Here is a 24861-nt window from a genome sequence, read left to right as displayed (position 1 = left end):
CAGTAGATACTGCGAACTCTAGCACATCAAGTACCAGAGTGTGAGGACATTATTCACAGTTATGAAAGTGACATAAACAAAAAGCTAAAATAACAACCTAATTAAAAAAAAAAAAGAAGAAGAAGGAAGAAAGAAAAGAAAAAAGCAAGGTTGCTCCTGAGTTGGGAAGTGAGAGGACATTTTAAAGTTTCGATGTCTAACCTTTATATTTGGCTCCCATGTGCATTTTCATCTATGTGAATTATATTTTTATACTTGAGATAATAATTAAAATAACTAATTAGGCAAAACTGTAGATCTGATTCTGACATTTCCCTAGGGCTTCAGGCACGTTCAGGAACTCCCATCACCCTGGGAGCAAGTTTACACTCTGACACCGGCAAGGCCCTCGGTGACCTTTGGCTTCAGACACCCACCTACCTACCTCCGCGCAGGAGCCCGAGGCTAGGCACCGCCCCGAAAGCCCTCTGGACTGGAGGGAGAGTGCGCCCTCTGCTGGTGCCATGACGTCAGCACGTGCAGGGTGCCGTCCTTGGCGTCTCATTGGAGACTGCGCCCCATCCCTCACCCAGGGCTCCTTGCGTCACGTGATTCCAGCCCCTTCCCAGGTGGGGGTGGAACCCTGGGATGGGGGCGCCGGGGGACTCCGAGTGGGAGCTTCTAGACGGTTTGGAGCGGAGTTCCCTGAGCGGTAGGAGACTGTCCTTGTCAGGCCTGGGAGCTGGCTGGGGTGTCTCCCAGGACAGGCCCCATGTGAGGGGGCTGGGCAGGGGCTGGGAATGAACCCCCTTGGTGTCTGCGGAGCGGTTCAGAGCGGGGCGTTAAGATGGAGAGAGGGTACCGGCTCTCCCGCTCCTGGGTGCCGTCCTTGGGCGAGTCACTAAACGCCTCCTATCTCGGTTTCCTCACTAAACGCCAGTGTGAAATGAAATAATGCTCAAAAACAAGTAACTAGTAACGGGTCATTGTTAATACCTCACCCCATTTGAGCAAAAGTGTAAACCCTCAGAGACGGGAAGGCCTTAGTGGCTGTAGCTCAGCCCTATTGGGTGGCAGGCCTCAGCCCTCCCCTGGGGCTGACATCACTGGCCTCCAGGCCTCAGGGGCGGGCAGGCCTGGGGGGCACCTGGGAGGGAGGCTGAGAGTCTCCCCCGTTCCCGGTGTCCTGGTGTCCTGACGGCTGGGGAGTCAGGCCTCCACCATGAAACCTCTCCTCTCTCCTCACAGGGCCCACACGCCGCTTTTGGCCCCTCTAGGGGGACAGGCATGTCTCAGGAAGGGGCTGCCAAGGGCTGCGGCACAGCGGGGCCTGTTCTCAGTCCCCGCCGCAGCTGTGGGCTTTTCCAGAAGGACTTGGAGGAAGCTAGCTCCGTGGCAGGCCTGGCACCACACCTGCGGGGGGCGAGCTCTGGGGCCCACCTTTCAGCTGGCAGAAGGAAGAGGGCGCTCAGGGAGGAGTCCCATCGAGGTGCCAGCTCCCCGGCTGAGGGTGCCCATAGGGCCAGCGTGAAGGCCACGGCCGACTTGGTGGTCCTGGAGCTGCCGGTCGCGGGACAAAGCCAGGACTCGGTGCCTGGTCCCAGGCTCCACACCCAGCTGGCCACAGTGCCTGCTCAGGGAAGGCCTCCGGCCTCCAAGAGGCCCCAGATTTCTCCACGCAGCATCTTAGATGAAGGTTGGGCCAGCAATCTTGGTAGCATGTGTGTGGGTCTCCCCGAGAGAGCGCTGGTTGGCAGGGAGAGGCCAGCAGAGGTGGAGGAGGAGAGCTGCCCCAGGCCCAGAGAGGTTGGAGAAGGTGGGAGTTCTCCGGGGTGTGATGGGAGAAGCCCCGCCCTCAGAAAAGAGGAAACCCCCCAAACGGGAACTGCCACCCTCACTAGGCTCAGCCCCTGTTGGGAAGTGTGAGACCTGCTCAGAGGATGGGGAGGGGGTTGGTCAGAGCCCCCATGGGGACAACCCCCAGTGGGTGGGAGACCCCCCACAAGGAGCTGACTGGGAGTCCTTGGGAGGCCTCTGCAGCCCTCTCCCTCCCAAGGACACTGGGTCTGGGCCAGGAGATTCAGATGGAAGTTGTGTGGGATGTGCCTCAGGGACTAAGTTCCGATATCTGCCCGACGCGGGGGATGGGGCCCAACCAGGCAGCCCCCACGACCCTGTCGAGTTCCCACTGCCCCATGGAGGGCTGTCCCTCAGGCCAGCCGCCCAGGGTCCTCCCCAGAGCCCCGCACTGTGCCTGGCGGTGTCTGGGAAGGCGTCCACAGAGCAGTGGGCAGCTGAGCAGGCCGTTGTGGGGGCTGGCGGTGAGGATCGCCCTGCTGCCTCACACAGCCAGGAGGAGCTGGAGGTCAAGGCTTGGCCAGTGTCCATGGGGAGGCCCGGGCAAGGACTCCCTGCTCTCACTGACACCCCTGTCGACTCCCCAGAGTCTGCAGCCAGCAAGGCTCGCTCAGGTTCATTCATGGGGCAGAGAAGATTCAAGTGTGCTAAGCTGGGGAGGGGCCCGGTGCCCCGTGCCGAGGACCAGGGCACAGACAGAAGCTCCCACAACTTCAGCCAGGACCCGCCAGCAGCAGCCCGCCCACGAGGCTTCCCCAAACTGGTAAGTTGAGCCTGAGAGGTTGGGATAGGAAGGCCAGGCCAGGCTGTCAATGCCATGCTTGGTGGTGGAATTTAATAGAGCTGAGCTGGATGGACTCTTAATGGCCTTCGTCCCACATGCCCATTTCACACCTGACTGAAAGTAAACCGCATTTGCTGACATCTTGTCAGTGGTCAGCATCTGTTGGGGTTGGTAAGTCCTGGGTTCAGATTTTACCTCTGCCCACCTCCTGGCTGAGTGACGTTGGAATATTTTTTTAATCTCTCCGTGTTTTCATCTGTAAAAAGGAAATACTAATTCCAGTTTAATGGGTTTCTCCAAGGACTAAATGAGATGATGGTGTAAAATAATGTGCCTAGCACAGCAGATGGCACAAGGTAAATTACCTCATTTATGTCAAGTTGGCTTTTGCTTTGGTGTCAGCAATTGCCGTATAAAGTGGGCGCTGGCTCCGTCTTTCCAGATGGGGAAACTGAGGCTCAGGGAAGTTCACAGACTTCTCCAAGCTCACACACAGCGAGGGAGTCGGTGCCTATCCATGCTCCCTGTATTGTTCTTTTACTTCTAATGATCGTCGTTTTATTAATAATCATGGCGAACATGTTTATACACCGGAGGCAGGAGACGGCACTACCTGTGTCCTGTGTATGCTTCTCCCATAGTTGATTTTTATCCCACTTGTTGAATATGTATCGTGTGCTGGGCGCTTTTGATTGAGTTTTCACATGAAGCCCGGAGAGGTAAGCTAACAGGTCCCAGGCCCCACATCTGGTAAACGACGGACCCAGGACACAAACACAGGCAGTCTGTCCTGAGAGCTTGCGACACGGCCTGCTTGTGCATCTTCCCTGCTGGGGAGGCGTGCCACTGGGCAATATCACTACCGTGACGACCGATAATAGTACCTGGCCTGCCTCCTGTGTGCTGAGCGCTGTCCTAAGCACTTTATCTTCAATTTTCCTAACCACCCTATGAAGTAGATGCCATTGATATAAACCCATTTTACTGATGTGGACACTGAGGCTCAGAAAGGTGAAATGACTAGTTCCAGGCCAAACTGCAAACTAGTAGCACTGGCATAGGAAGCGGTGAGCTGCCTGGGTGATTTACCCCCCCCCGGCGCGGTCATTACATTAGAATGCGGTGACATTGTCTTTGTAAGCATCACTCAAAAATATTAGTTTTTAATAAAAAAAAAAAAAACACGAATGTGTGTGTAGCACAGAAAATAAAGAAAAAAATAAAAATCTCCATAATGTCAACATTCAGGGCTATCTCCTGGTGACATTTTGGTATATGTCCTTTTCCCCCATCTTTTTCCTATGCATATATGTCTTTTCTTTGCCTAGAAATGGGATCACGTGTGCCAATTTTTTTTTTATAACTTGATGTTTGGTATTTAACTCCCCCCCCCCACACACACACACAATTAATTGTTAGCACAGAACGAGGAAATCCCTTTGAACGCCTCCGGGCCCCTTGCCTTGCGTGGAGATAACCACTGTGAACAGTCTTTCCTGTCTGCTTTCTATGAACGTCTATACACATGTGAACACCCACACCTGGCGCCTCCCTGTCTGTAAGCAGGCTCATCCCACGCTCATTGTTCCAGGACCTGTGCTTGTTCACTTTTCTCGCGCTGTGGCATTTGAAGGTTTTTCCACGTTGGTACCTATTGTTTGGCGAGTCCCTGAGCCTGCATCGTAGCAGCTACAGACACACTTGTCACAGGCCCAGCTAGGACTAAGGCTGGGCCGGGACTTCCTTTTCTCATTTCCTACCTCTGTCCTGTGGTTCAGAGCACGAGGCCCGGAGGCCACCAGGCAGGCATTGGGTCCTGGCTTTGCCCCTATCTGAGTGACCCAGGCGAGCGACGTCACCTCCTGGGACTGATTTCCGAGGGTGGAGGTGAGCAGCATGAGATGACGTGTGCTTGGCATGTAGCAAGGTGCCTGGTGCGAGGACCACAGTCAAAAACGTCACCTGCTGTTGACGTACCATTTTGTCCTGCTCGGAGTCACGCTGGGGTGAACATCGCCGCGCATCTGGCTCCTCCCCGTTGCACATTAGTGATTGGGGCCAGGTGCCCAGCGTGGGGATTCCTGGGCCCACAGCGGTTCGAGGGGCTAGACCGAACTGGGTGGTGGAGCCAGGTGCCCGCCCGCCTGGACTGGAAGCAGCCCACGGCTGCTCGCGCCTCCAGGCCCCACCCTTGACTCTGCAGCCCAGCCCAGCAGCCCACAGCTTCCCAAATAACCCGTTGCCACGGCAACTGGTGGCAGCTGCAGGAGAATGGAGGCTGGGCATGACAGGGACGGGCAGGTGGTTGAGGACAGGGCTGAGGGGGGCGTGGGCACAGTGCCCGGCTGGTCTGGAGCCCCTCTTCGGGGCCTGGCACCTTCTCCCGGAGGCAGCCTGGCTCGTGCCAGGGGCAGACAGATGGGTTCAAGGTCAGGCTCTGCTTCTTACTTCGGATGAGAGATGTCTCTCGTCTGAATGTTAGTTTCTTCCTCTACAAAATGGGGGAGTCAGCTGGGCCCCAGAACTGCTGGGAATCTGGGGTGTGATGTCCGTGGTATTGCATTCCTATGGCTTGAAGTGGAGACTCTTGGAGGAGTGGGGAGGCGGGTGGAGACACCATCTTCTCTGTCCTGAGCCCGCAGTGGCCAGGAGGTCTGGAGCTGCTCTGTGGAAGGCAGGGGACGTGGGGAGGGCAGCTCTGCCAGAGCCCCTGGCTCTGCCCATCACAGCCGGGGAGGCACAGAGCTGCTCGGGCCCCACCCAGGTTCCCAGGCTCATGGGTCCTGCAGTGTCAGAAGGCGTGCGAGGGAGGACTGTGTCTTTCCCCCAGATGGACAGCCTAAGAATAGCTCCTTGTTTTGAGTTCTTATTGTATATAAGGAGCTTCACATATATCATCATCTCATACTGAGCCCTCGCCATAGCATTAGAAGTCAGTGTTAATACCCCTGCTCTGCCAAATAAGGAATCCGGGATTCAGAGAAGGTATGTGGCCCACTCAGGGTCACACAGCAAGTGAGCGGCGCGGCCAGCATTTAAAGCCAGGCCCGTGAGACTCCAGAGTCCACGCTCGGAGCCAGGCTGCCGAAGGCCTGGCTAAGGAGTTTGGATTTGTATGGGACTTTATTATAATTTCTTCAACAAGCGGGAAGTGGGAGATTAAGTCACCAGAGAGTCAAGATTCAGACTGAAGTCCAGCAAACCCTGGATACCTAGAGGGCAATTGAGTCTTCCCTGGGGAGGGGTGGGTGGGAGGGTTTTAAGGTAGGGGAGGGCAGAGGAGGGGGCTGTCTGAGCTGGGCCTGGGCAAAGGAAGCAGGTGCTCAGCAGGTAGACAAGGTAGGAAGGGTGTACCAAGCATGTGCAAAGGTCTAGAGGCAGGAGGCAGGTTGGAACCTTATGTAGTAAGGTCTTTGCTTCTGTTATTTATTTTTTAATCCTCACCCGAGGATATGTTTAGAGAGAAGAAAGGGGGAGAGAGGAGAGGAGAGAGAGAGAGGAGAGGGGGAGAGGAAGGAGAGGAGAGGAGAGAGAGAGAGAGGGAAACATCCATTGATCAGTTGGCTCCCCGACTGGGGATCAAACCTGAAACCTAGGCATGTGCCCTGACCTGGAATTGAACCTGCAACCTTTTGGTATACAGCACAATGAATTGTAATGTAAATGAATTGTAATGTAAATATCTGTGTTTTCCGATGGTCTTAGGCGACCCTGCTAGCGGTTCTCAACCTGTGGGTCGCATTTACATTACGATTCATAACAGTAGCAAAATTACAGTTATGAAGTAGCAATGAAAATAATTTTATGGTTGGGGGTCACCACAACATGAGGAACTGTATTAAAGGGTCGCGGCATTAGAGAGGTTGAGAACCACTGCTCTAGTAGATTGGAAGTTTTCTATGCCCTGTTTATATTCTTTTGGTGGCTATTTTAGAAATTTTAACATGAATACCTCACTTACCAAAGTATAAAGGTAGTTACATCTTTATCTTCCTCTGAAATGATATAAGGATCTTGGGATGCTTTAATTCCAAGCATGAACCTTCCCAATTTTTTTTTTTTTTAAATCCTCACTCGAGGATATTTTTCCATTGATTTTTAGGGAGAGTGGAAGAGAGAGGAAAAGACAGAGAGAAATATCGATGTGAGAGAAACACATCGATTAGTTGCCTCCTGGACATGCCCTGACCAGACCCTGGGCCAGGGAGGAGCCTGCAACCGAGGTCCATGCCCTTAACCGGAATCAAACCTGGGACCCTTTGGTCCGCAGACCGATGCTCTATCCACTGAGCCAAACCAGCTAGGACGAACCTTCCCCATTTATGTGCTGTTGTTATCCAGTGAGTTGGTCTTAAGTTATTTTTTTTAATCCCACAAATTACACATTGTTATTATAGTATCATAAGTCAATGTTGGCTTAGATTTAACAACATATTTATCATTTTCTTTGCTCAAGATTTCTCCTTGCATCTCAGCATTTCTACCTGGGATCATTTTTCCTTTCTTCTGCCTCAAGTTCATCCTTTAACATTTTGGTTATTGAAGAAAAAATTAAATTATCAAGAAAAACAATAACTCGCTTTTCTCTACGGTGTTTTTATTTTATCCTCGTTCTCAGAAAAGATTTTGTCTGAGGCCACAATTGATAGTTATTTTCTTTAGGCTCATTGAAAAACATCATTCTGCTGTGTTTTGCCTTGCACGTTACTGTTGAGAAGTCAGCTGTTCGTCTAATTGCCATTCTGTTGTCAGTAAAAGGTCTTCTGGTGAGAGGCCTGATGGAGTAGTGGTGAAAGGTGTGGCCTCCGGAACCAGACTGCCTGGATTGGAATCCCCGCTCTCTGGTTTACCAGCTGTGCGGCAGTGGGCAAGCTGACTAACCAGCCTCTCTGTGCCTCCGCTTCCCCTTCTGAACAATGGGGACAGTAATGGTACCAGGACTTAGCTCACGGTGGCGGGGGGGGGGGGTGGGGTGAGGATTGACTGAACTAACACGTAAAGCATGCAGAGCCGTTAGAGTGCATTGTCAGTGCTAGTTCAGGGTTAGCTGTTACTTTTTTCTCTTGATGCTTTTAGGATCTCTTTATCACTGGTGTTGAACAGTTTCATTACGATTTGTCTAGGTGAGGATTTCCTTTTACTTACCCTGTTTGAAATGCACTGAGCTTTTGGAATCTGTGAATTGTTGTCTTTGATCAATTCAGGAAAATTCTTAGCCATATATCTTCAGATATTACCTCTGCCCCATTCTCCCTCCTCTCTCCTTCTGGGACTCCAGGTTAATTAGTCCTTTTCACGCTATCTCTAGTGTCTCTTTGACGGTGCCTCACCGTCTTTGTGCCGTGAATAGTCTCAGTAACTTGTTAAATCTATCTTCTAGGTCACTAACTTATTTCCGTTGTGTCTAATATGCGATTAAACCTATATATTGAGTTTTTCATTTTAATTGTTATCATATTTTTCATTCCCAAAATTTGTGTTTGGTACCCAAACAAGTCTGCTTGATCATTTTTTTAATGATTAAAGATATATTTATCAATTTTAGAGAGAGAGGAAGGGAGAGAGAAGCATAGATTGGTTGCTTCCTGTACACACCCTGACTGGCGTTCGAACTCCTAACCTAGGTATGTGCCCTGACCGGGAATTGAACCTGCGACCTTTCAGTGTACGGGATGACACTCCAACCAACTGAGCCACACCAGTCACGGCATGCTTGATCATTTAAAAAATATATTTCTTTTGCCTTTCGCCTTTTTTTGGGGGTTATGTTCGACTCCTTTTATTTTGTTCGACATGTCATGTATATGTATTTTGCATTTTGGTCTGATAAATCCAGCATTTAAGTCTTTGCTGGTCTGATTGCTGCGTTGTTTGGAGCCTCCCAATGCTGCAATGCGGACCCTGAGACGGGGCCAGCCAAAAGGTTTTAAATTGTGAAGGGCTGTCCTTAACGTCTTTCCTGCTTTCCCTCCCAGATGTCCCGTTTTCCCCCCCACCCCCGTTCTCAGTTTATTTTTTTAAAAGGCTGATTCATTCCCATGACTAAAAAAAAAAAAAAGTGAAAAGTTTCCTTCCAGCTCCCAGTCCCTTTCCTATTGGCAGCCTCGTTTTTATTAGGTTCTGGTGGATACTTCCGGCGATGTTTTATGCAGAGTCAAGCAAATACAAATTTAAAAAGTCTTTTTCTGTCTTTTTAGTGCAGTGGTAGCACACGACACACATTGTTCTGAACTTGTGTTTCAGTAAAAAAAAAAAAAATGTTTCCGATTGTAAAAGAAATACGTGCTCATTGTGAGTAACATAAGTACCCAAGTGCCTATATGTGGAAAGCAAACCCCCTGCAATTTCATTCCCTAGAGATAACCTCTATTATGCAACTATAACTATGTATTTACATAAATGGGCTTATGCAACAGAGACTATTCTGTCAGCTATTCTTATTCTCCTAGTACAGCATGACATCTTTCCGTATCAGTCAGTGCTGCTGCATAACTCAGCAGTTTAGTGCCTGAGCTTTGAGTCAGACAGAACTAGGTTCTGATCCTAGCTCTGCTGCTGCTTAGGAGCTGTGGGACTTTGCAGATCCTCTCTGAGCCTCAGTTTCCTAATCTGTAAAATGGGGATAGAAATAGTACATACCTCATGGTGTTGTTCTGAGACCTTCATAAGATTACACGTGATGTGCTTCCTCCAGGGCCAGCTACCTTCTAAGCACCTGATGAATAGTAGTTTATATTATGACTCACCTTTAAAAAAATATCCTATCTAATAAAGAGGGAATATGCTAATTGTCCATCATGCCCTCACAAAGATGGCGGCACCCATAGCCAATAAGAAGGGAATATGCTAATTGACTGCCATGCCTAAAAGATGGCGGCACCCACAGCCACAAGATGGCGGTGCCCAGTTCCCTCAGCCCCGCCAGGGTGGCAGATGCGTGGCACGGCTGGGCCCACCCCGCGTGCCTGCCTCCGGAGTCCCCCAGTACCCTCAGCCCCCCAGCTGCCCAGGGCCAGCCCAAGGCTTACCTGCACCTCGGATGTCAGCTGCCTAGCTGACGCCCGAGGTGCAGGCAAGCCTCAGATGTTGGCTGCCTAGCTGATGGCTGAGGTGCAAGCAAGCCTTGGATGGTGGCTGCCCAGCTGCCTAGGGCCAGCCAAGGCTCAGGTAACCAGGGCCGGCCGAGGCTTGTGCTGCCGGCAGTGGCAGCAGCAGAGGTGTGATGGGGGTGTCACCTTCCTCTGGTCGCCTGGTCACCTCCCGTCCTTGAGGGCTCCCAGACTGTGAGAGGGGGCAGGCCGGGCTGAGGGACCCCCCTTCCAGTGCATGAATTTTCATGCACCAGGCCTCTAGTATATATATATATTTCAGAGAGGAAGAGAGAGCTAGAAACATCAGTGATGAGAGAATCATTGATTGGTTGCCTCCTGCACCGAATTGGGGATTGAGCCTGCAACCCAGGCATGTGCCCTTGACTGGAATTGAACCTGGGACCCTTCAGTCTGCAGGCCGATGCTCTATCCATTGAGCCAAATCAGCTAAGGATATGACTCACCCTTTTTAATGGCCACATAGACACCATAGTATGACATGTCACATTTTATTACCCACCCCCCTTTTAAAATTTATTATTTTTTTAAATCCTCACCTGAGGATATATTTTTTTATTGATTTCTAGAGAGAATAGAAGGGATGGGGGAGGGGAGAGAGAAAGGGAGGGAAGGAGGAGAGAGAGAGAGAGAGAAAGAGAGAGAGAGAGAGAGAAACATCGTTGTGAAAGAGACACATTGATTGGTTGCCTCCTGTACATGTCCGACCAGGACTGGGGAATGAACCCAAAACCCAGGTATGTGCCCTTGACCAGGAATCAAACTCGAGACCCTCAGGTGCACGGGCTGATGCTCTAACCACTGAGCACACTGGTCAGGGCTTAGCCATCCCTCTTTGATGAACATTAGATTGTACTCAAATTTTATTTTATTTTTTTTTAGTTATAAATACCAATGCAGTGAACACTGAATGTATTGTTCTGAACTTGTGTTTCAGTAAAAAAAAAAAAAAAAAGTTTCACCTCTGTGGGTCCCTGGATCCTCTGCATTCTAATCTCTCATCCTCTTTCTCTTCAAGGAGGAAATGAAAATGCCCCGTGGGGTGAAGCGTGTGTGCTACGTAGGTCTTTACTTCTTATTACATCCCTTCTTGCTCCCTCTCCCAGGTCTGGTGGGATGGGGGCTCCTCCACACCAGCGGCAACCCCAGCCCCCTGGCCTGCCCCCCGCCAGAGCCCCCGCGTGCTCCCACTTCCCCCAGACCTTGGAACCTGACCATTCATGGTCATTTATTCAAGGATTACTTTGCAGACCCATTTGCTTTCAAAACAACTCTCCATAGTTTGCAATAAAGCAAATGATCAAAACATACTCAAAGCGGGATAAAAGCCTAAAGAAAGCGAGAAAAAGGGAAGAAGGGAAGGAGGAAGGGAACTCTTGTTACCACAATGCCTCACCCTCCCCAATCTTGGAAAGGTACAACGGCAAGGCTCCAAGCGTACACGGAGCTTCCTGGCAACCACGGCGACCAGGAGAGCAGGACAGAGGCTTAGCTCATTAGAAGGCCAGAACCCCACTCTGACCTCCAGTCCCCCCTGACGAGATGTGTCTAGACTCAGGAGGGCGGGAAGGGTGCAGTTACCGCCGAATGTGTCTGGGAGTAAGCGGGGAAGATGAGAGAGAAGTCAGACAGGAGACAGGCTCCTCTCCTGCGACACAGGCCACACAGTCAGCAAGCCGTCATGGAACCCTCCTGTGTGCCAGGCCTTTAGCAGGCCTCGGGATACAGTGTTCCCTGCCCTCATGGAGCTTAGAGTGCAGTGTGGGGAGCGACTTAAGTGCTTACAAGTGAGCTGAGCGCAGCCCGCGCGGCTCCGTGTTGAAGGGCTCTGCTCCCCCTGCAGCTGGATTCCGGGGCAGTGATCCACCTCCTGGGGGCCCTCAGCCCCGGGCAGGCAGGGGGGTCGCAGCCCCCGAAGCTGGAGGCCCTGGAGAACATGATGGAGGTCAGCGCAGCCTCGCCTGCCCAGAGGCCCAGAAGGAAGATACGGCGCCAGGCCCACAGCCCCACTTGGTGCCAGGTACAGAGCACGTGCTTTTTGTTCTTACAAATTAAGTGTGGCTCTTTACTCAGGCGATGTCTCTTAATCTTGTTGAGAGAGACACGCTCACCCTGATGCTCCGAGTGGCCGCCGCAGCCCAGAGCGACGCAGCGGGCAGTAGCCAGAGGGCTAGGCCGCCGCCTGGTCTGTGTGCTCTTCGCTCCCGGCCACCCCAAATCTTTCCGGTTGCCTCCCTCAGGAGGGATGGAGTGACCCCTTCTGCCACCTGGGAGTGGCTCCCTGGCCCTCAGGGACCCCACTTCTCCTCCACATACTCTTTCTCCTGCAGGAGGGGCTTCCCGAGTGGCCAGGGGTGAGTGCGCCTGCCCCTGTCCCACGGCCTCCTTCGCTGGAACACGGGTCAGGGAGAACGTGGGAAAGGGGGTGTGGCTGGGGGAAGCTGTGTCCCTGTGGGGCCACGGGGCTGGACCCAGCAACGTGGCCTCAGTTCCCCCCCTCCCCCCACAGTCCAGTCCAGTGGAGTCTGAAGAGGAGGAGCCCGAGGAACAGGACTGGGAAGAGGACTCAGGTGAGGGGCCGCCTGCGCCCAGCAGTCCCTGGAAGACAGGATATGTCTTTTCTCCCCTCACCCCCCAATCAGCTTGTAGCCCTCCCCCAAAGAGGTAGGGGCTGATGGCTGCCTGGACTTAGCTCTCAGACAGATGGGGTGGGACACGGTCCCTGAGACTCGGACCCCTCCTTGGCCTGCCTAAGCCCCTCAGCACCGAGTCACTTCCTCCCCTTGCCCCTGAGCATCCCCTGGGGACCCCTGATCCTTTCTCTCCACAGCTCAGCTTCAGCTCCAAAAGGACATTGGGGTACGGGACACTGTGGTCCGTGTCATGCGGAAGGTGCTGTGGAGTCGGTAAGGCCTGGCTCCCCGCTTCCCTGACCCCTGACAGGACCACCACCGCCCTGGGCCATGCCATGTTCTGAGGCATCGGTGGGGAACCTTCTCTCGCCCAGGGCCATTTGGATATTTGTAACATCATTCGCGGGCCATACAAAATTATACTTAAAAATTAGCCTGCTATAAAAATATTAGCCTGCTATATTTAGTCAAACGTTTAATTAACTCACCCCTAATGCCTTGGCAGGGCCGGACCAAATGAGTTTGCAGGTCTTATACGGCTGGGGGGCGGGGGGGGTCAGGATGTTTCCCACCCGTCTTCCAAGGGCTTTTGTGTGTATGAGGAACCCCTTTCGTGGCCGTGAGGTCCCTTGCCCACACAAAGAGTGGGAAGAGAGGTGGACTTGACCCTGGGTCTCTCTGGCTTCAAGGCTGCGCTTTCCCATTAAGCCCCTGTGGCTCCCGGTCTGCTCAGGTCCTCGTGGGTGGCGCCCACAGCAGATGTTTTCAGATCCAGTGAGACTGTGGTGGGATCTCAGAGATCTGAGCCCAGAGCGCGCATTTCCCACTGGGGAGACCAAGGCCCAGGGAAGGCGGGACTTTGCAAAAGCCACCCAGCAGCCCTTGCTGGTTTGGCTCAGTGGATAGAGCATCGGCCTGTGGATTTATCGTAAGGGTCCCGGGTTCAATTCCGGTCAAGGGTTGTGGGCTCCATCCCCGGTAGGGGGCGTGCAGGAGGCAGGCAATCAGTGATTCTCTCTCATCATTGATGTTTCTCTCTCTCTTCCTCTCCCTTCCTCTCTGATAGCAATAAAATAAATAAAAAGCCACCCAGCAAATCAATGGCAGACTTAAGGTTTCACCCAAGGCCAGGGCTCTGTCCTCTGCCTTGGCTGATGCCTTACCCACCCCCAGGCTGTCTCCCCTTATATTTTCCTCAGTTCCAGCGGCCAGGGCTAGAGCGTGAGCCGAGCAGGCAGGTTTTTTTTGCCACTAATCATGTGGCCCCGGGCAAGCCACTTACCTTCCCTGAGCCTCAGTTACCCCTTCTGTAAAGGGAGAGTGATAATACTCATTCCTCCGAGAGTTGGGGTGAGAATAAACGTAGGAAAATGCCCAGAGTCAAAACAGAGTTGGCCCAGACCCTGCCTCCCACCATCTCTCTCCCCGCCAGCCGAGTGCCTGGATCAGGGGTCCTCAAACTTTTTAAACAGGGGGCCAGTTCACTGTCCCTCAGACCATTGGAGGGCCGGACTATAGTTTTTAAAAAAAACTATGAACAAATTCCTATGCACACTGCACATATCTTATTTTGAAGTAAAAAAACAAAACGGCAAAAACACCCGCACGTGGCCCGCGGGCCGTAGTTTGAGGACGCCTGGCCTGGATAGCCCCACACTCAGGGCCTGTCCCCCGCAGCCTCCGGGAGGTCCCAGACGTGGCGCTGAGTGAGGAGGTGGTGGAGGGCATCGCTGCTGGCATCGAGGCGGCCCTCTTCGACCTGACACAAGCCACCAACTGCCGCTACAAGACCAAGTACCGCAGCCTGCTGTTCAACCTGCGTGACCCTAGGAACCCCGTGAGCGGGACTGTGGGCTGGGCCAGGCCCCCTCCGCGGCAAAGCCCTGGCCTCTGAGCGGGTGGGGGCTCTGAGCGGTGCGGTGCAGCCCCTGCCCCTGCCCTGCAGGACCTGTTTCTCAAAGTGGTTCATGGAGACGTCACCCCCCATGGCCTGGTGCGGATGAACTCAATCCAGCTGGCCCCCCAAGAGCTGGCCCGCTGGCGGGACCAGGAGGAGAAAAGGGTGAGGTTTGGGGTCAGGTCAGGATAGGTGACAGGATGGGTGGCGGTGTGGAGGGGTGACCCGAGTATGGAGCAGGAAGAGACAGAGCAGAGGGAGGAGGAAGGCGGTGAGACACAAGACAGAGAGAAACATGGAAACGAGGAAACGAAAGGAGAGAGGAGGCAGACAGGGAGAGTCAGAGAGACTCCACCAACAAAATGAGGAAAAGCGGCAGAGACGAGAGGGATTAGAGACGGAGAGATGGTAGAGGAGTGACACCCCCGAGAGGTGTTGCCTTCCACTTGTTTCTGTGAAGTTGGGTTTCGGGGGGGGGGGGGGGGGAGGTTGATGGTCCAGACTCTAGAGTTCATGACTGACATCTGCCATCCATGGGGAATAGACCCCTGGGGGGCCCCTGTTCCCATTCCTGCCTCCTGGTGCCCCAGACTGGGTGAGAGACCTCCCTCCCCCCACACTTCACAGTTATATCCCCATATACCCTGTGTCCATGGTCTCCCCTCCCTGGGGACTGTTCAGGCGCAGGGAAGGTGTGGGCACAGCTGGCTTTGGGGATTTGTGTAGCGGTTTTGGGGGCCCAGTGAGAGAGGGAAGGACGGATCTAGGGAGGGGGGCCATGGGATGGGGTGGGGGCTAAGGCTCCCGTTCTGGTAGACAGTGATTAGAATGAATAACTAGAATCCACTAGGAGAATCTGGCCACTATAGATTGAACTTCTGTCCAGGCCCTGTGGGGATCAGGGAGCGGGACCAGCTGCTTCATCGGTGGGGCCAGTGCTGAATGAAAATGCAGGGCCCTTTGTTCAACAACGATTAAGAATTTCACGATGACAACGGCATTAAGCACGCGGGGCCCGTCTAAGCACAGAGCCTGCGCAGCTGCCCCGGAGTCTCGCCCACGAAGCCAGCACTGCCAGAGAGGACAGGGCCTCGGCCCTCCAGGGGTGGTTAGAAAGGGAGGGACAGGCTTTCAGGAAACATTTCAGATAGGAAGGCACTGATCAATAAAAAGAGTCACAACCAGCCTTTGCTATGAACCAGGCTCTGGCTAAGCACTCTACGTACGCCGTTTAATATAATGCTCTTAGTTTAATGCCTGGAGAAGAGGAAAAATGAGGCTTAGAGCACTAAAGCGCTTGCCCAAGGCCACTACCTTGTGGGTCTCTCATATTAACGGCCCAGCTGGCACTCCAGAGCCCGCGCGCCTCCCAGGACAGACGGTGGGGTGCACTCAGGAGCAGCACCGACTGTGCTGGTGCAGGCGAAGTTCAAGGCGTCCTGGAGGAGCAGGGCTTGTGCTGGAGGGTGGATGAGTGGAATGTGGAGAGGTAGGGCTGGGCTGGAGGGCTTTCCGGGCGAGGGAAATGGCAAAAGCAAAAGCATGGGGAGGGAAAAGCCTGGCGTGGAAAGGGCCACAGGAGAGGGGCCTCGAGGGAGGACAGAGAGCACTGGGGTTCTCGGTGGCCAGAGACCCCCTGAATCCGGCTGAGCTAGGGCTGCTCCACCCCTCAGGGCCTGGAGATCATTGAGCAGCAACAGAAGGAGCTGTGCATCCTTCCGACCTCCAAGCTGACCCACAAGGGTGAAGTCGAGATCCTGCGGGACACGGACCAGATGCTGACCCTGGAGGATCTGGTGGTAAGCGGAACCTGACCTGGTGCTGGGCAGGGCCTGTGCCCGGGATCCCACTCCTTCCCTCACCAGCTGTGTGGCCTTGGGCAAAGCACCTGACCACGGTGAGGCCCACAGCCTTCATTGGCCCGCTGGGTAATGACCTACCACGCCGAGTCCAGGTGAGCATGGGGCCAGACTGCCCCGACACAGGGCCTGGCAGCTCCTCCTCAGTGCTGGTCCCTCTCCTTTTGACCTTACCCCGTTGTTGGCAAACTGCGGCTCGCGAGCCACATGCGGCTCTTTGGCCCTTTGAGTGTGGCTCTTCCACAAAATACCATGGCCTGGGCGAGTCTATTTTGAAGAAGTGGCGTTAGAAGTTTAAGTTTAAAAAATTTGGCTCTCAAAAGAAATTTCATTTGTTGTACTGTTGATATTTGGCTCTGTTGACTAATGAGTTTGCCGACACTGACCTAACCCTAAGGGACTCCATGTGAGTGGTCCTATCCCCGCAGTTCCCCCCAGATACCTGGTTGGGAAGCAGGAGGGCCGCACTGTTTGAGGCAGTGTCTTTGTGCATGTAAGGAGCAGAGACCTGCTCTATTCGGCAGAAGGAATTAGGGGTGCTTCAGGCAGGGAATCACCCAGATCGCAGGGCAGTCAGTGCAGAGTATCCTCTTATCACTGGGATCTGCCTCGTCCTCCTGTCCATCCTGCTCCTTCCTCCTGCTTGGCCCTTCCATCTTTTTTTTTTTTAATTAAATATATTTTATTGATTTTTTACAGAGAGGAAGGGAGAGAGATAGAGAGTTAGAAACATCGATGAGAGAGAAACATCGATCAGCTGCCTCCTGCACCCCCCCCACTGGGGATGTGCCCGCAACCAAGGTACATGCCCTTGACCGGAATCGAACCTGGGACCTTTCAGTCCGCAGGCCGACGCTCTATCCACTGAGCCAAACCGGTTTTGGCGGCCCTTCCGTCTTGCACATGGCCTGACACGGTGGCTCAGCAGCCCTCCATCCCAGTCAATGAGCCCTCCAGCTCGGCCTCCTGCAGCTGTCAGAACTCCCCCGTGGCTCCCTTCAGTCACTCTCAGAGGTGGCTCCGGCTCTTGTTGGGTGTCTGTGGGTCAGATGTTCATGCCAGTCTAATCAGCCGTGTGTCCAGGATGGGGAGGGCAGGCAAGGTCCCTGGAGTCAACGTTCACCGGGGAAATGGCAGTGAGCAAGACAAAGTCCCTGCTTCTCCCAATCAACATCCCGGCCAACAACCAGAGCTGCTGCTGTGCAGAGAGGAGCCCGCGGGGATGTGGCTGCTCTCCAACCCAAACCAATCTGTTCCCTGAATAGATTGAATGTAAGTGTAGGGGAGGAGCTCGGAAGACCTGGAGAGGAGAGAGCGGGGAAGAGTAGGGGGTGGCAGAGTAGGGGAGGGAAAATAATACACGACCATCTTTACTCCTTGCTGAAAGTACTCCTGGATGAGGAACCTGAAGCCACTTGCCCAGGTCACCTAGTTGGCAGCGGGGAGATGAGATTTGAAGCCAGGCTGTCTGACTCCAGAGCCTGAGCCTTGGCGCTACTCAAGAGATGGTATTTAGGGCAAAAGTAGAGGTTAAAAATCTTTTTAAAAATAATTTTTTAAAATATATTTTTATTGATTTCAGAGATGAAGGGGGAGAGAGAGAAAGAGAGAGGGAGGGAGCGGATCAGTGATGAGAGAGAATCATGGATCGGCTGCCTCCTGCCCGCCCTGCACTGGGGATGGAGCCCACAACCTCAGCATGTGCCCCGGCTGGGAATTGAACCGTGAACTCCTGGTTCCCAGGTCGACATTCAACCACGGAGCCATGCCGGCCAGGCAAAGTTAAACATCTTCTTGACTCTTCCCAAAACAATGTTTAGTTTGTGTTTAAAGCTGTTGCTATTATGAAGAAGGAAGGTGATTTGGCATGGGCATCAAGAGTCTTGAAAAGGTTCCTTCTCCCTGATTCCGTCGTCAGCTTATGAGAACTTGTCCTAAGGAAATAGTTGAAAGTTTAGGCAAATATTTTCTTGCACAAGGATGTCCTCAGTACCATTTGTAATAGCGAAAACCTGGGACTGACCCAGTCATCTGGCCACCGAGGTGATGGGGACACTGCCACGCACCTCATGCGTGTAATATCTACAGGGACTACGGGACGTGGCAAATGCCGCTGCTGTCATTCGGGGACCAGATGAGGATACAGGCCCACCTTGTTTCATTGCGCTTCTGCTTTATTGTGCTTTGCAGATACTGCTTTTTTTTTTTTTTTTTTTTTTTTACAAATTGAAGGTTTGTGGCCACCCTCCGTCAAGTAAGTCTATTGGCACCAGTTTTCCAACAGGTTCAGATGATGATTAGGATTTTTAAACAATGATGTTGTTGTTGTTTTTTAATTTGGGGAACCTAAATTTTATTTTGGTGACACTAAGATATGTGAAATATTGTCTTTCTATATTTCGTACTTTGCTCTATAAATAAAAATTTTTATTGAATTTATTGGGGTGACATTGGTAATAAAATTATGTAGGTTTCAAGTGTATGATTCTATAATACATCATCTTGTATACTGTATTGTGTGTTCACCACAATAAAATATTTTTAATTAAGGTAGGTGCACTTTTTTAAAAAATATATTTTTATTTCAGAGAGGAGGAGAGAGGGAGAGAGAGATGGAAACATCAATGATGAGAGAGAATCATTGATCGGCTGCCTCCTGCATGCCCCCCACTGGGGATCGAGCCTGCAACCCATTGCATATGCCCTTGACCGGAATCTAACCCGGGGACCCTTCAGTCTGCAGGCTGACGCTCTATCCACTTAGCCAAACCAGCTAGGGCTAGGTACACTTTTATTTATTTTTTATTTATTTATTGATTTTAGAGAGAGAGAGGAAGGAAGAGAGAGAGAGGAAGAAGAGAGAGAGAGAGAAATCGATTTGTTGTTCTACTTATTTATGCATTCATTGATTGATTCTTGTATGTGCCCTGACTGGGGATTGAACTCTCGACCTTGGTGTACTGAGATGATGCTCTAACCAACTGAGCTACCCAGCCAGGGGGATACACTTTAAAAAAAAATATTTTATTGATGTTTTTACAGAGAGGAAGGGAGAGGGAGAGAGAGTTAGAAACATTGATGAGAGAGAAACATCAATCAGTTGCCTCTTGCACACCCCCCACCGGGGATGTGCCCTCAACCAAGGTACATGCCCTTGACTGGAATCGAACCTGGGACCCTTGAGTCTGCAGGCCAACACTCTATCCACTGAGCCAAACCGGTCAGGGCGATACACTTCTTTTTTAATACATAAGGCTATTGAACACTTAATCAACTACAGAATAGTGTAAACATAACTTAATATGCACTGGGAAACCAGAAAAGTCATGTGACTCACTGTATTGCAATACTCGCTTTATTGTGGTGGTATGGAACGGAATCCACAGCACCTCAGAGGTATGCTCTAAAGGTTGAATATATATAGGGTGTCCCCCCAAAATGTATACACACTTTAACAGCTGGTAACTTACTTAATTTTCACTCCTTTTCAGGTTTAACTGGTTTGAAATAATGGGTGAAGCCAGACTAAGTTTTGAACAAAGAAAATTTATCCTAAAGCGCCACTAGACGTTTTTTAATGGGGATATAGAAAGGATAAAGTTTACGGTACAAAACCCGGCAACAGTCAACGAATTGAGGCGCACAAATACCGAACGAAATGATTCTTGATGTTTGCGATTCCATTGCTTCACCTTATCAGCAGTGCCTGGACCAGAATAGTCATCAATTTGAAAACAGGCAATGACAAAACAAATGATTAATTTCTGTAGATTCTTTTAAATTTTGAAAATGAACTGTATATTAATAAACACTGAGTTTATAATCATTCAAAGTGTGTATACATCTTTTTGGGACACCCTGTATATGAATATTTTTAATACTCATCTGAGGATATGTTGTTGTTTTAAAATTGCTTTTAGAGAGATGGAGGGAGGGGGAGAGGGAGGAAGGGGGAAGGGAGGAAGGGAGGGAGGGAGGGGGAGAGAGAAAGAGGGAGGAAGAGAGAAAGAGAGAGCGAGAGAGAGAGAGAGAGAGAGAGAGAGAGATAGAGAGAGAGAGAGACATAGATTGATTGCCTCTCATACACACCCCAATCAGGGATGGAACTTGCAACCTGGGTATGCACCCTGACCAGGAATCAAACCTGCTACCTTTTTGGCGTATGGGACAACGCTCCAACCAGCTGAGCCACTTGGCCAGGCCCAGGTTGAATATTTGAGCCTAACTATTTTAGTAAAAGACCCTAAAACCTGGGTATAAAAAAATTATAAAGGAATACCCAGAGTATCAACAGTTGTCTCTAAGTGATGGGATGGGGGTGAATTTTTTTTTTTAATTTTCAAAATTTCCAAATTTTCTTTAACAAGTTACATGCTTTTGTAATAAAAGAACCCATTACTTGGAAGAATAAAGCCACATCCCTGAGGCTTTCCGCTCACAGAGGGCTCCTGACGTCCCCAGCTGCCTTTCCAGGCCACCCCCTCTCCCTGTGCCTCCCAGAGACCCATGGTGTCCATAGACTGCAGCCCACTGGCCCTGCCTGCCATGTCAGAGGACCCCACGGAGCAGCAGGGGGACCCCACGGAGCAGCAGGAGGACCCCACGGAGCAGCAGGAGGACCTCACGGAGCAGCAGGGGGCCCCCACGGAGCAGCAGGACCCCACGGAGCAGCAGGGGGACCCCACGGAGCAGCAGGGGGCCCCCACGGAGCAGCAGGGGGCCCCCACGGAGCAGCAGGGGGACCCCACGGAGCAGCAGGAGGACCCCACGGAGCAGCAGGACCCCACGGAGCAGCAGGACCCCACGGAGCAGCAGGGGGCCCCCACGGAGCAGCAGGACCCCACGGAGCAGCAGGGGGACCCCACGGAGCAGCAGGAGGACCTCACGGAGCAGCAGGGGGACCCCACGGAGCAGCAGGAGGACCCCACGGAGCAGCAGGGGGACCCCACGGAGCAGCAGGGGGACCCCACGGAGCAGCAGGACCCCATGGAGCAGCAGGGGGACCCCACGGAGCAGCAGGACCCCATGGAGCAGCAGGGGGACCCCACGGAGCAGCAGGACCCCATGGAGCAGCAGGACCCCACGGAGCAGCAGGGGGACCCCACGGAGCAGCAGGGGGACCCCACGGAGCAGCAGGACCCCACGGAGCAGCATGAGCACCACTTCTTAGACTCCAGCTGCCACATCTTCAAGGGTTGTGGGAGACACAGAAAGGGCACGGGGTGGGGTGCAGGGGGGGGCAGGCAGGCTGGGGCGGTGAGGTTCAGCAGTAATAGGGATGTGTGGCCTGGGGAGAAGGTGGCAGGGTGGGGGTGCCTGGGCCCCAGGTCACTTCAAAGATCACCTGCTTCAAACCCTGGCTCTAAAGCCCTGGCTGGCTTCAGCCTGGCTGCCTGCCCCTGTTTCAGCTCCTGCCTCTGCTGTTTGCAGACGGGAAGCCCTCGTGTGAGCTGCCAGGCTTCTCCAAAGCCAACAGGAGGGTGGAGGACAATGTCATCCAGAGAGCCCCAAGCCCAGCCCCTGCGTCCTCTCCAGAGATGCCCCAAATCTTGGAGAAACCTCCCATGGAGCCCCAGGACAGGTGTGGGGCTGGGGGCAGGGAGGTGGCGGGAGCCACCCGCTGGGACAGCAGATAGGCATGGATTTCTCTTTCTGGGTGGCCTTGGAAAAAACGTACCTCTTCTGTGGGTCTCAGTTTCCCCATCTGTGCAGTAGAACTAATCACCCCGACCTACTGGTTCACCCCTGCATAACGCCACGCTTGGACCAGTGTGCTGCACCCGCAGTGCGGACACGGGACCTTCTTGGAAAAGGAAGGAGATGCCGGGGAGCCCTGATGACCTGTTCTCCCTGGCCCTCTCTCTCTGTCCTTCCCTCCAGGCTGCAGATGTCTGCGGAGCCCACAAAGCCCCCCTGGGAGGGGGCTGTGGCCATGTTCTCCATCAAGCAGTTCCGGGTCAAGGCCCAGCTGGTCTCAGGACACAGCTGTCAGCTCATCATGGTACTGTTGCCCTATTCACCCCGGTCTCCCTCACACACTGACCAGCCCAGTCACTCACTCACACCCTCATTCATTCATTCATTCATTCATTCATTCACTCACTCATTCACTCACTCATTCTAAGACCCTCTCTTATGCCTGGCCCAGTGCTAGACATGGGGACAAATGAGATGCCAGCCCCACTCCTGCAGAGACACACATGGGTAAAGGACTCCCTGTAACCCAAGGCATAAAGGAAGAAGGGCCCAGGAGAGGGGTCTGTGCTTCCCTGGCTCAGAGGAGATTTTAGAAATGATTGTTAAGTGACTAATGATCAGCTGAAGTGTGGGACGAAGGTGGAAGGTTAGAGGAGGGAGTGAGGGCCTTCTGAGAAGTTGTAGGAGATTGGCCAGGACAGAACGTAAGCCTCCAGGGGCAAGTAGGGCCTCCTGGGCAGCCACTTGGGGTCCTGATAGACTAGTTGCTCATCCTCTTCGTCACAGGCTGTGGCTTTCAGGTGGCTGGTGTCGAGTCTGCCCTAAGTGGCTAAGAATCTTGGGGGCTGACTGGCCATGCTACCTGCCCCCAGACCCTGCCCGAGGTGATCCGCTCAGCAGGCTGCATCCCCCGCAACACCATCTGGGACCTTCTGGCTAGCATCTGCCCGGCCAAGGCCAAGGTAACCGCCCACCCTTGGGTCTCACCTCTCCTGCTAGCACTGTACCCCCAGCCCTGTGCTCCCTCTCTCTCTGCCTCTGGAGCGGAGACCTGGTGTACAACAGTTGGGTGGAGTTTGCACGGTGACTGCAGGCTTACAGTGTGACCCTGGACAAGTCCCTCTGTTTCCTTCTCCGGAAAGTGGGGATGCGCTTCCTCACAGCAGGGGTGTTTGCAGGAGTGAAGGATGACTGGTCCTAAAGCTGCTGTCCTTCCTGCAACTACAGGACATCTGTGTGGTCAGACTGTGCCCCCAGGGGGCTCGGGACACCCAGAACTGCCACCTGCTCTACTCCTACCTCAACAACAAGCAGTGCCATGGCTTGGCAGCTGTGGAACACGTGCGGGTGGTCCTGCTGCCCCTGCCTGCCTTCCAGCCCCTGCCCACCAGACTGCGCCCTCTTGGAGGCCCAGGTGAGCACACCGATGCCCACGCCAGACCCTGCCTCCCTTCGCTTGGTGACACTGTCACCCATGTCTCTGTGGAGACAGGCACCTCTCAGGAGGGAACTCCTGAGACAGGGAAATGTGACAACAATGACGGTAGCTCATACTTGTATATTGTTTACTGCACGCCAGACAGTGTTCTAAAAGCTTACTTAAATTAATTCGTTTCGTCCTCAAAATAACCCTGGAATGGTGCTATTAATGTCCTCATTTCACAGATGAGGAAACTGAGGTAGGGTCAAACCATCCATGTCTACCCTCAGCCAGGTGAACCCTTTCCCCGACTGAGAACAGATCTTCCAAGGCAGGTCCACCCTCCCAGTTACTTTTCCCAGCATCTCCTGGGCCCCCATCGCATTGCCGGAAAGTTCTTCTTGGGGGTCTAACCTCCAGGACCTCCTGCCACAGCCAGCATGCAGCTTCCGGAGGGCTGTGCACTCTCTCCTACCAGGCCTCTGGTCTCTCCCTGCCTCTCCCCAGGCCTGGAAGTCACTCACCCAAGCCTGCTGCTGGCTGTGCTGCTCCCCACAGCAGGGCTTCCAGACACAGCGGAAGCCAGCCCCTTGTTGGAGAAGGTTCGCAAGACGGTCTCCTTCAACAAAAAAGTGGAGATGAGATGCTACCAGCGGAAGGACGGGAGGCCGGATGTGGCCCTGAAGGGCTCCCCTCCCCCAGGGGGTACCCTGCAGCAGAGCCGGGGCAAAAGCAGCCTGGCACCAAGGGGAATCTGTGCCTGGCAGAAGCCCTCTAGAGGCAGGGGGAGACTGTGGGAAGAGCCTGAGACCCGGCAGGGTCCTGGGCGAGGGGAGTGGCCCACGAGACCAGGCTGGGGCCAGTCCTGGCATCCCTATTCAGCAGCACCAGCTGGCCGGGGCCAGCACCTCCACAAGGCATCCTGTCCCCAGCAAGCCCTGCTCCAGCATCTTGAGTCCCTGGTGACGATGAGCCACCAGCTCCAAGCCTCCCTGAGACACCCAGGTCAGGAGCTCCTTCCCCAGCCCCCTGCGGCCTGTGGGATCCTTGGACTCTTTTGCCGGCCTCCTGCGGCTCCAGAGCCCCCTGGCCCAGCCCCTGACTCCTCTTGGGGCCCAACAGATGGAGCTGGCTCTGAGTGTCCTCTCCCTGGAGGGACCTGACCCTAGAAGAGGGGCTTTGACTCCCTCCCCAGTGCTGAACCCTGAGCTGTTCCTGGGAGAAATGGGGGCAGAGGAAGGGGAGGGCCAGCTCAACCCACCTGCCCCTTTTGATTTTCATGTTTTGCAAACTGTTTAGTGTTGATTTTTTTAGTTCAATAAAGATTTTGACAAAGTTGAGACTGCATGCCTCTGCTGGCCGGGCAGGAGAGACCCCGGGCCTGGCCAGGTGTGGGTTGGGGTGGGTGTGTCTGAGATTTTGTGCGCAGATGTAGTAGCAAAGCTAAAGTGCTGGGATGGAGGGGCAACTTTGCCAGTTGCTTGTCTGAGGTCCTTAGCTATCACGGTGTGCCAGGGCACGGCTGTCGCCATGGTGGGTTCTGGGAGCATTTTGCAAGTAATCTGAACTAGGAGGAAGAACAGGTAATGGGAGAGATGGCGGGAGTAGGGAGGGGGAGAGAGAGAA

General features: G+C 53.2%; 1 protein-coding gene across 1 annotated transcript; it reads left to right on the top strand.

Moving 5' to 3' along the window:
• Positions 1-1236: 1236 nt before the first annotated feature.
• On the top strand, positions 1237-24470 carry SPOCD1 (SPOC domain containing 1). Its single transcript, XM_054720901.1, has 16 exons — positions 1237-1675; positions 2424-2599; positions 10748-10789; positions 11573-11749; positions 12239-12299; positions 12560-12635; positions 14040-14199; positions 14308-14424; positions 15933-16058; positions 20619-20692; positions 21254-21312; positions 21549-21699; positions 21999-22119; positions 22688-22777; positions 23043-23229; positions 23743-24470. Exons 1-16 carry the CDS (start codon positions 1267-1269, stop codon positions 24396-24398), a joined length of 2682 nt encoding a protein of 893 aa, XP_054576876.1. The 5' UTR covers positions 1237-1266; the 3' UTR covers positions 24399-24470.
• Positions 24471-24861: the final 391 nt, after the last annotated feature.

The sequence above is a fragment of the Eptesicus fuscus genome, chromosome 9, assembly GCF_027574615.1.
Source record: "Eptesicus fuscus isolate TK198812 chromosome 9, DD_ASM_mEF_20220401, whole genome shotgun sequence".
In the NCBI taxonomy this organism is placed as follows: domain Eukaryota; kingdom Metazoa; phylum Chordata; class Mammalia; order Chiroptera; family Vespertilionidae; genus Eptesicus; species Eptesicus fuscus.
The sequence above is the reverse complement of the archived record's forward strand: the minus strand, read 5'-3'. Positions and strand labels throughout refer to the sequence as shown.

Bases quoted from the DNA above. Each gene is read 5' to 3' on its own strand.
- SPOCD1 (XM_054720901.1), top strand. From the start codon at position 1,267: ATGTCTCAGGAAGGGGCTGCCAAGGGCTGCGGCACAGCGGGGCCTGTT. The intron at 2,600-10,747 runs GTAAGTTGAGCC...TTTCTCTTCAAG, and splicing joins CACGAGGCTTCCCCAAACTG to GAGGAAATGAAAATGCCCCG. The intron at 23,230-23,742 runs GTGAGCACACCG...GCCTCTCCCCAG, and splicing joins GCGCCCTCTTGGAGGCCCAG to GCCTGGAAGTCACTCACCCA.